The 9,768-nt window shown below is 50.5% G+C and overlaps 1 protein-coding gene across 1 annotated transcript in view; it reads right to left on the reverse strand.

Annotated features, from left to right (window-relative positions):
* Positions 1-2,987: 2,987 nt before the first annotated feature.
* Positions 2,988-9,768, reverse strand: part of DNAJB13 (DnaJ heat shock protein family (Hsp40) member B13) — an 11,666-nt gene continuing 4,885 nt past the window's right edge. The window contains exons 3-8 of the mRNA XM_006100457.3: positions 9,183-9,344; positions 7,791-7,948; positions 6,756-6,869; positions 4,745-4,858; positions 3,762-3,838; positions 2,988-3,141 (exon numbers count right to left, since the gene is read on the reverse strand). Coding sequence (XP_006100519.1) covers positions 2,988-3,141; positions 3,762-3,838; positions 4,745-4,858; positions 6,756-6,869; positions 7,791-7,948; positions 9,183-9,344 — 779 coding nt within the window. The remainder of the gene's footprint in view (positions 3,142-3,761; positions 3,839-4,744; positions 4,859-6,755; positions 6,870-7,790; positions 7,949-9,182; positions 9,345-9,768) is intronic.

Genomic DNA, 9,768 nt, shown 5'->3' on the forward strand with positions numbered 1-9,768 from the left:
TGTCTCCTCCCTCTCTTATAGCTGTTAGCAAAGATCTTAGTTTGGTGGGCCCTTTTGGCACCTGGTGGCAGTGGGAAGCCACCCTAACTTGAAAGGGGTGGTGTAACCCACTTTCCACCTCCAGTGTCCAATCTGGGGCCCATGGACGTCATCTAGTCTGTTGCACTTTCCAGAACAGGCCTGGTGCTGAGGTGGCATGAGAAGGAGCAGTGGCTTTGCTGTCACCAGGCTCCTTGAGCTTTCCCCCAGTGCTTGGTACTCCAACATTTGCCTTTCTCGCCCCTCAGCTGGCCCCAGGCCTGCTGATCTGCAAAATGAGTGTTCCTGTCTGCTCTGCATCTCCTGTGCTTCTTGGAAGATTTAGAGGAACTTGGGAATCAGATGCTGTGGGCTTACTTTATTCCATTTTATAAACGGGAAACCGACCTCCCCAAAGTCCCAGACCTAGTGAGGGCGCGTTGGGCTGCCTCCCATCCTCCAGGTTCCCATCCTTGGGAGACAGTGTTGCTGCTCTGGGAGGGCAGGCCGCCGGGCAGACATCTGGCCTCAGCCTGAGGGTAATTTACACTTGGAGCCTCACCCTCTCCCCGGGCTAGAGATCCCAAGGAAGCAGTGGCAAGCCCTGGCTTAGCTGCATTGGGGTTGACACATTTCTGTCCCTCTTCCTACCACCTGTCCTCAGGCAAGAAAGCAGGTGGGCAGGGCTACTTTTGTTTCAAGGGGTCAGGTACTGTGAGGTCCTAAAATCTCAAATACCTCATGCAGGGCTGAGCCCTTAGAATTAAGCCCACCAGACCCATCATAGATGTCTGAAGAATCTGAGGGCTGAGACAGGTCATGCCGGCAAGGACACAGGACCTCAGCAGCTGATCTTGGACTCCTCCCTCCCTGTGGACTCTCCCACAGAGACCCTTGCTGGGGTCCTGCAGGAATCCTGTTGGGTAGCTGTGGAGCCAGGTTGCGAGAGCATGACCCTCCTCACAGCCTAAAACAGCTGATGCTGCTGCTCTTCCATTGGTCATAGCTGGAGGCTAGGCTTTCAGCACCTGGGCAAGTGGTTCAGGATATTAAACAGGTTCCTGGAGAAGGAAGAAGGGCCCAGCTTCTGACAAATTAACTCAAGGTCTCAGTCCCCAAGAGGGACACAGCGGGGTGCCATGAGTGCCCGGCAACTCAGCCAAACTGTTCTCTACTGGGCTACAGGCAGGCAGTGTAAATGGAGGCTCCTGGCAATGTCTTCGACACCTTGTCACTGTTTTACACCAGAGGACCTGAGGGACAATTTGTCACCCTAGGCATGTCAGCTGGTTCATTTCAGCAGGCTTGTGTCCCAGACACGGACAGGTGTGCACCAGGTTTCACCGTGGTTCCGGGTATGATCCAGGGGCGATGAGCTGGGAAAGGTGGTAGGAGCCATTGGACAGCGTACCACCACTAGGCCACTAACTGGTCCTCAGTCCTTAATGCCTATAAAATGGGTGTGTGATAGGCCCTGCTTTGCCTATTCACAAGGTATCAATTGGAGATTGATAGAGTGGACCCAGGTTTTGAGCAGGGCATGGCACTATCTCCTTACATCCTTTCTTGGCTGAAAAACAAGATCTTCCTTTAGAGTTTCACCCTGGGGAAGAGGTAGCAGACTTTCCAGCTGGCCTGGCGGAGACCTGGAGTGCTGGAATAACCCAGTGCAGGCCCACATGTCCTTACCTAGTCACTGTTCTCAGAACGGGGCTGCTACCACCACTCAATCACCCAGGTTGTGCCTCAGAGGTCATATTTGGCTTCACCTGGTTTGCACAAGGACTGCAAGATAAGGGTTGTAATCTTTGTATGAATCAGATTTCAGAGAAGGGAAGGGGTTTAACTAAGGGCACAGCTGGTAAACAGCACATCTGAGGTATATCTGACTCCAAAGCCATGATTATGCAAAGATACTCCCTAGACCCCAGGTCCAGATCCTACACCTTGGGCTGCTACTGCCATTCCCTGATAGATTACAAATGGCTGACTAGTGCTGCTGAGTCCCCATTGAAGGAAGAGCCTTAAGCTAATAATGATGCTTTGAATGGTGGAATCCAAACAATGTGGGAGCCCTTTCTGCCACCTCCGAAGTCTTCACAAAAGTGGCCACTTTGTCATAAAATTGGACCTACCCCAGCCCAAGCCTAGACTCAGGAGAGTCTAGGCACAGAAGAGGTGCCCACCTCACAGTCTGACGGATGAAGGCAGATGGGGAGGCAAGTGTGGTCTGCACAGGCCCGGCTGGATCTGGAGGCTGGCACTCCTGCAGGCCACTTGGACAGCAGTGCTGGGCCTGAAATCAAGTTCACCAAGCACTTTCACACAATGACCTGGTCCTCACAAATAGCTGAGGAAGGGTCTCCAAGGCCACCATGCCTAGAGGCAGCCCAGGACCCCCTCGCTGCTCAGGCCAGGGAGTTGAGGCTGGCAGGATAGAAAACAGCCATTTCCAGCGCTTGTGTCCTTTGTGCTGCCTCTGGGCAGGGTGAGTCTGTGGGAAGTGGCCTCTGAGGTTCTGATGACAGCTGTGCCACTGAGCCCTGAGACAAGTGTTTTCTTGTACTTCAGTTTTCCCGAGTACAATGTGACCTTATCACACTAGAGACTTGAGCCCTTTTAAAGACCATGTGTCCTGAGAAATCAGCAGAGCTGGGGACCCTCAGGCTGCACAGCACTGCCCCAGGCTCTCAAGGTGGGAGCATAAAGGCTCTGAACCCTCAGGGACCCAGCCACACCCCACAAAGTCAGGGCAGGGACCCAAGAGGGGCTATATGAAGCTTCTCTCCTCCAACACACTCCTGGGTGTAGTGAAGTTAGCAAATAAGTCTTTATTTGTCAGCCCATCCTCATGCCATACCTGTGCAGTGGGCTGGCTTCCCTGAGCACCCGAGGCTGTGGGAAGTAGAAATGGGGTAAGGCCCCCCACAAGCCTCCTCTGACCGCTGCTGCAGCCCCCAGCCCACCAGTTACGTCAGCAATGCCTGGCGCAGCATCTGCTTCTTCTGGGGTGTGAGGCGGGTGGGGAACTGGATTTCGAAGAAGATGAAGAGGTCCCCCTTCTTGGTGGGGTCCTCAGGCAATGGCATCCCCTCACCTGGCACCTTCTTGCAGTACTTAGGACTGAGAGAAGATGAAAGAAGAGAGTTGAGAGGGCACCCCAGAGCAGCATCTGGACAGAGCCCATGCCCGCCCTGCTCACATCACCTCAGGCATGGGGCAGTCGCTACAGCTTCCACCATGGGCAGTAGCTTTCTTCAGCCAGAACTGGGTGGGAGGAGAGGAGGCTGGCTTGTTCCAGATAGTTTGCTCCCTGAGAACCCATTTACACTGAGTCTCTGGGAGTATTTCGGGAATCTCATTTTAGAGATGGGAAACGAGTGAGTAGACCCTGGCTTGGTGGGGAGTGCTGGGCTGCTGAGCAAAGCTTCCCATGCAGAGGGCCCTCCTTGGAAAGGGCTCATTGGGGTTAACTCAGAACTCTAATGAGAGCTTTTGGAGGATGGAAGATGAAGGCAACAAGGATTGCCTAACACTGTGGGCCTCTAAAGGGGCTTTGTGAAAGTTAGAAAAAGGCACCCCGTTGGCCCGGAGAGGCAGAGTGGAGACTGGATTTTAGTCCTCTCTCGCCCCCTTGTGCTTAGTGCAACCTCAACAACTGCACTAGGCCAACCTGTCTGATGCTACCCTCTAAGGCCCAAGCCAGCGCTTCTGCCTATGGAGGCCCCAGCAGATGGACTCACTGGATGATGTCATTGATGGGGATGTTGAGCAGCCGGTCATCTAGGGTCTTCACCTCCACGGTGCAGCAGGTCAGAGCCTAGGGGGCATTAGGGCCAAAGGCAGGAGTAGGGAAGGACCCCATGGCCATTCTGTTCAGAAGGCACTTTATAATCCTCTTTAGTACCAGGCCCCAAGCTGAGCCTCAAGGAGATAAAGGGATATCCAAGAACTAACAGGTGAGTGAGCCAGACAATTACCTGCCCTCAAGGAGTTCGGTCTGGTAGGCAAGACTGATGTTGATATGTGTTATGATTGAGGGAAGTAGAGGGGTCGGTGGGAGCCAAGGAGAGCCGCCCCCCAAAAGACCATTCTGGAGTGAACAAAAGGGCTACACGGTGCTGGTAGCAGTTGATGAGGGCTTTAAAGAGTGAGGAGGAGCTTACCAGTTAGACAAGGTGGGTAGATAGCACTTCAGGCCGAGGGGCCAGAATAAACAAGAGAATGAAGGTGTGAAAATGTACCAAATGGGCAGGAGCTCTAAGTGGCATGGTGGCTGGAGGGCAGGGGATGAGATCAGCAGAGGCCAGATTGTAGAGGGCCTCCAATGCCATGCAAAGATGTTTAGACAGGAGTGTGGCACGGTCAGATAAGGAAACTGCTGGTGGAGTCAGGAAGGCCACCAAAGAGACTGCTGCTCAGACCCAGATGGGGGGGATGAACAGAAGTGGACCAAGTGGAGAGGGACTTGGAGGTGGAATTGACCGGACTTAGTGACTGGCTGCAGGTGGGTCGGGGAGGAGAAGCAAAGTCTAGGCTGGTGCCGTTTCTTGCTTGGGTTGTAAGGGTGTGGAGGGGACACTCATGCTCGGGAGTGAAGCTGGCCACAAAGATTCCGTGTGGCAGTCACCACATTCTGAAGGCCTGCTTGCCTCGGGGCCTCCCATAGGGAGGAGGAGCTCAGTCTGATCCACCCACCCCCGAATTTTCCACTTTAGCCACTCACCTTGCCCAAGGGGATGGAGTTCACAAAAATGAGGTTGTCATTCTCCCTGCGGAAGCGAGGGTGTAGCTTCTCCTTTACGATGAAGATGATGTCTGCTGGGATGATGTTGGGGCCCTGGGCAGAGGGGGCCAAGGGAGGACAGGACTAATTGGCGTGTGACCTTGGCCAAGTTATTGACTCTACTGGTCTCCAGGTCTTCATCAAAACAATGAGATTAGACCATTGTTCTTTTAAATTTTTTTAATTTTTATTTTTGTTAGTCCTCACTTGAGGATATTTTCCCATTGATTTTTTAAAATTTATTTTATTGATGTTTTACAGAGAGGAAGGGAGAGGGATAGAGAGTTAGAAACATCAATCAGCTGCCTCCTGCACACCCCCTACTGGGGATGTGCCCGCAACCAAGGTACATGCCCTTGACCGGAATCAAACCTGGGACCCTTCAGTCCGCAGGCTGACACTCTATCCACTGAGCCAAACCAGTTAGGGCTTCCCATTGATTTTTAGAGAGAGTGGAAGGGAGGGGGAGACACAGAGAGAGAGAAACATTGATGTGAGAGAGAGACATCGATTTTGGTTGCCTCCCGCACATGCCCTGACCAGGGCCGGGGATCGAACCTTCAATCGAGGTACATGCCCTTGACCAGAATCGAACCTGGGACCCTTCAGTCCTGGCTGATGCTCTATCCACTGAACCAAACCGGCTAGGACTAGACCAGCCGTGGGCAAACTACGGCCCGCGGGCCGGATCCGGCCGTTTGAAATGAATAAAACTAAAAAAATAAAAAAGACAGTACCCTTTTATGTAATGATGTTTACTTTGAATGTATATTAGTTCACACAAACACTACATCCATGCTTTTGTTCCGGCCCTCCGGTCCAGTTTAAGAACCTATTGTGGCCCTCGAGTCAAAAAGTTTGCCCACCCCTGGACTAGACCATTCTTTTTTTTTTTTTAATATATTTTATTGATTTTCTACAGAGAGGAAAGGAGAGAGACAGAGAGTCAGAAACATCAATGAGAGAGAAACATGGATCAGCTGCCTCCTGCACACCCCCCCACTGGGGACGCGCCCGCAACCAAGGCACATGCTCCCGACCGGAATTGAACCTGGGACCCTTCAGTCCGCAGGCTGACGCTCTATCCACTGAGCCAAACCGGTTAGGGCTAGACCATTCTTGATGGGCCCTTACAGTTTGACTCCATAGCCTCTCCTCTGAGAAAATTTTCCCTGTTGAATCTGTGCTCCCAACCCATTCTTTCTCCTCTACTGAGCATGCCCAAATAGATGCACTCAGCCGAAGGGAGACAGGCTTCCTTAGATGGTGGGTGGAACACCGAGCTGGGTGTTCTACAAAGCCTCTGTCCTGCCAAACTTCACCAAGTCACCAAAATTCTAATGAGCTCTCTTTTGCGCCCTGGGACAAAGGAATCAGACCTGCCCCTACCCCCAAGAGCTCCAGTCTAGAGGGGTAAACAGGCACATAGCGAATCCTCAGCATGTTCAACACTGATAAAGGGAACCCAAGGGCAGTGTTATAGTAATAAGTTTGAATTTATAGTGATAGGAAATAAAATTGTATTAGTGTGTGGTTTGGTATTATAAAGTTTATTCTAAAACTCCATCTTATATTGGAGGCATAACTTCATTTTGTATTAGAAGTGAAACACTGAAGAAATTCAATCACTAGAGTTAGGACTGGGTTCTCTTTTCAGCTCTTGTGCTCTTGCCTTGGGCAAGAGCCTCCCCTCTCTGGGCCCCAGTTTCCCACTCTGCAAAATGGAGAGAAGCCCTAAGCTGCCCACTCACAGAGGTGTTGTGAGGCTCTGTCCCATGGAAGGGACATTAGGGATCATCTCACCCCCTCTGCAGACTGCTCTCCCTGCCAGACCAGGGTTCACAGGAGCAGAAAAAAGTATTGCCTCCTTGCCCCCCACCCTGCCTTCCCACCACCTGAGCCCAGGTAACTGATCCTGGGACTGACCTTAATCAGTTTCCTTCCCTCTCACCTGGTCACCTTCCTTCTCAAAGGTGATTCGTGTGCCTTGCCTCCAACCAGGCTTCACATCAATTGTGAGGATCTTGTCCTTGATGGTAGAGGAATACCCATCCTCGTTCAGCACCTGCAGTGGGATGGTGGGAGGAGAATTGGTCAGGATTTCCCAAGGTGAAAGAAATGCCGAAGGATCTGCGCTGGAGCTCAGTCCTCTAGCAATGGGGAGAACCTGCCTTGAGCCATTGCCACTCCCACCCCATTCCACCAGAACAGGAACTTAGGATTCCAGGATGGTGGGCATGTTATGGGGCCAGGACCTCAGATGCCAAGCAGTCACCATGAGTGGATCAAACCACTCTGGCCCTAGAAATCATGTGGCCCTGGCCACTAACAGATGCACAGTGAACATGTACTTAATTCCTCTCTCCCACCCCAGAGGATGACACAGAACTCAACATATCTGAGCATCAGCTGAAGCATTCCCCTCTTATGTCACCCATCCATCCCCCAATCGCATGCCCACATGGGTGCCATCTGTGGAAAGCATGACCACAACTGGCATCTACTCTGCTGGGCAAAGTTTGAGGGGACCTTGTTCCTGTGCTAGCACAGGGCTGGGCCAAGAATTCCTCAACCAGTCCCCTCAGGGACTGTCTCCCAGCCCACCCTTAATTCCCACACTGCTCTTTCTTACTCATGGATCATACCCCAGATGAAATCCTGAGGGTATGGTCTGGTAACTTCCAGAGGGCAGAAGTCACAGTTTTAGCTCCTCCCTTTCAGAGCCCATGGGGATGTGGCTGAACTGAGAAGGGAAAGATCCTCTCCCAATGAGAAATGTTGCAGAGGGAATTCCTACACGAGGAAAGAACCAGGCCTCACTTGTCCCCTCCAAACTCCAGATTCTAGTATTCTGCAATCCTAGGTCTCCGAGTCTAAGATTGCAGAATTCCATCAGAGACCAACCTGAGGTCTCTAGAGTCAGGGTGACTGTTAGGGTTGGAGGGGACAGTTGATGGCTCCCTGTAGGAACAAGCCAAGTACTCACCCTGCGGGAGATCTTGATTTTCTTGGTGCAGCCAAAAAATAAGTCCTCCAGGGATAGGTAGAGGTCTCTTTCTATTGGGAGGTCCTGTTTCTTGACCCCTCGGCCCCGGAGCCCCCCAAAGTTCAAATCCACCTCTTGTCCTTCTGCATCAAAAAACTCTGCAGAAGGTGGGGAGAGGAGTAAGAGGAATTGTGTCTAGAGACTTGGGTTGATAGAACTTCCCCTACCCCTCCTCTTCAGTTCCCAAGGAAATTGGGTGCTGGTAATACCTAGCATCCGATTTCCATCTTGAAGACTCAGACTTGGGCCAAGAAACTGTCCTCAATTGCAGATCCAATGATTGTCATGCCTTGTCACTCCCCATTGCTTCATCCCCCACTTTGGACACCCCCCTTTCCTGACTTCCTTTCCCCACAACTGTGAGCAATGGACTATTATAGCCACTTAATAGTGAGGAAGCTGAGGTTTCAGAGATGAAGAGATTTGCCCAGGATTACAGAGCTCATAAGTGGCAGCACATGGATTTGAAACAGGCCATCTGAATCCAAGTCTCTTGCTTTTCCCAGTCTTACATGGAGTTTATTATAAACTCAGGTTTCTTTGGCAGATATGTGAAGGCAATGCACAGTGGGAGGGGTATCTGAGGTGAAGGGGCAGTAGGCTGTAGCCCACTTATCATAGTAACATGGAAAAGAGGTAGGTGGGGGGGGGGTCAAGCGGGGAAAAAAGGAGACATATGTAAAACTTTAGACAATAAATAATTTTTTTTAAAAAAAGAAAAGAGGTAGAGAGAACTTTTGAAATGCAGAAAGGCTATGGTATAACCAGGAAGAAGGGGCTGGGCGAGCCAGGCAGTGAAAATCTACTCTCTTGCGTTGCAGAACTGGAGCCTGGAAGACAGGTTTGAAGGTTAACTCCTTGCAAAGTTAACTTTCTGAGCCTCAGAAATCAACTCTTTGTCCGTCTCTCTGAGACCTGGGACCTGTGATCATCCACCCATCCATCCATGGAGTCATCTGACTAACACACACACCTGTGCAATGAAAGCTTACGCAGCCGTAGAAATGAATAAAGTAAATCTATATATAATTTATAATAAGACAAGTGAAAAAAAAAACTGTGTGTACAATGTGGGCCCACTTTCTTAATAAAATAAAAGGTTGATGTAAAAATAAAACTATGCTCAGAAATGCATAGACAATCTCTGGAATAATACATAAAATGTTAACTGTGAGTGGCGGCTTCTGGGAAAGGACTGGAAGGCTGTAATTTATTCTTCAATAAATTATTTCTTTACCACGGTACATATATATGTAAAAGGGAAAAAAACTACTCGAAGAAAAGCATCTTTACAGCTATGTCCAAGGCAAGGGGATAGGCAGAACCTCTTACCACTAAAGGGGTTGTTTCCTCCGAAGAACTCATGGAAAACCTTTTCAGCGTTGCCATGGAAGACGTAACCAGTTGCCCAAGGGGTCTCGGACCCAAACCCCAGAGGAATCCCGCCCTTCAGACCCTCTTCTCCAAACTTGTCATAGATGCTCCTCTTCACAGCTGTGGATATATGCCACTTTGAGAAGGAGGCAGAGTCTTGGGGGCTAAGATAGCTAGAAGGCTGAGAAGGAGGAGGATATGGGGAAGAACATAGGATGAAAGCATCCATATTTCTAGTTAGGGGTTTAATTTCGTTGTGGTGGATCTGGGTATGCCCTCCTCCAGAGAAGAGAAGGGAAAGACTACGTTTTGCTGAGGAGGGGTGGGGATTGGAGTAGAAACAGGGAGACTAAGGGTCAGGCTATCCCTCTGGGATTTAGTTTAATCCATCATAACTGCTATCTCATCTGTACAGTAAAAATAATCCTAGAACCTCGACATTTCAGAATCTAATAATTCTAGAGCTCCCAAATTCTAGAGTTTTGAAACCCTAGGGTCTAAATTCCTGAAAACTCCGGCTGGGAAAACCAGTGATCTGTCCGTT

The sequence above is a fragment of the Myotis lucifugus genome, unplaced genomic scaffold (genome assembly GCF_000147115.1).
Source record: "Myotis lucifugus unplaced genomic scaffold, Myoluc2.0 scaffold_313, whole genome shotgun sequence".
Classification (NCBI taxonomy): Eukaryota; Metazoa; Chordata; class Mammalia; order Chiroptera; family Vespertilionidae; genus Myotis; species Myotis lucifugus.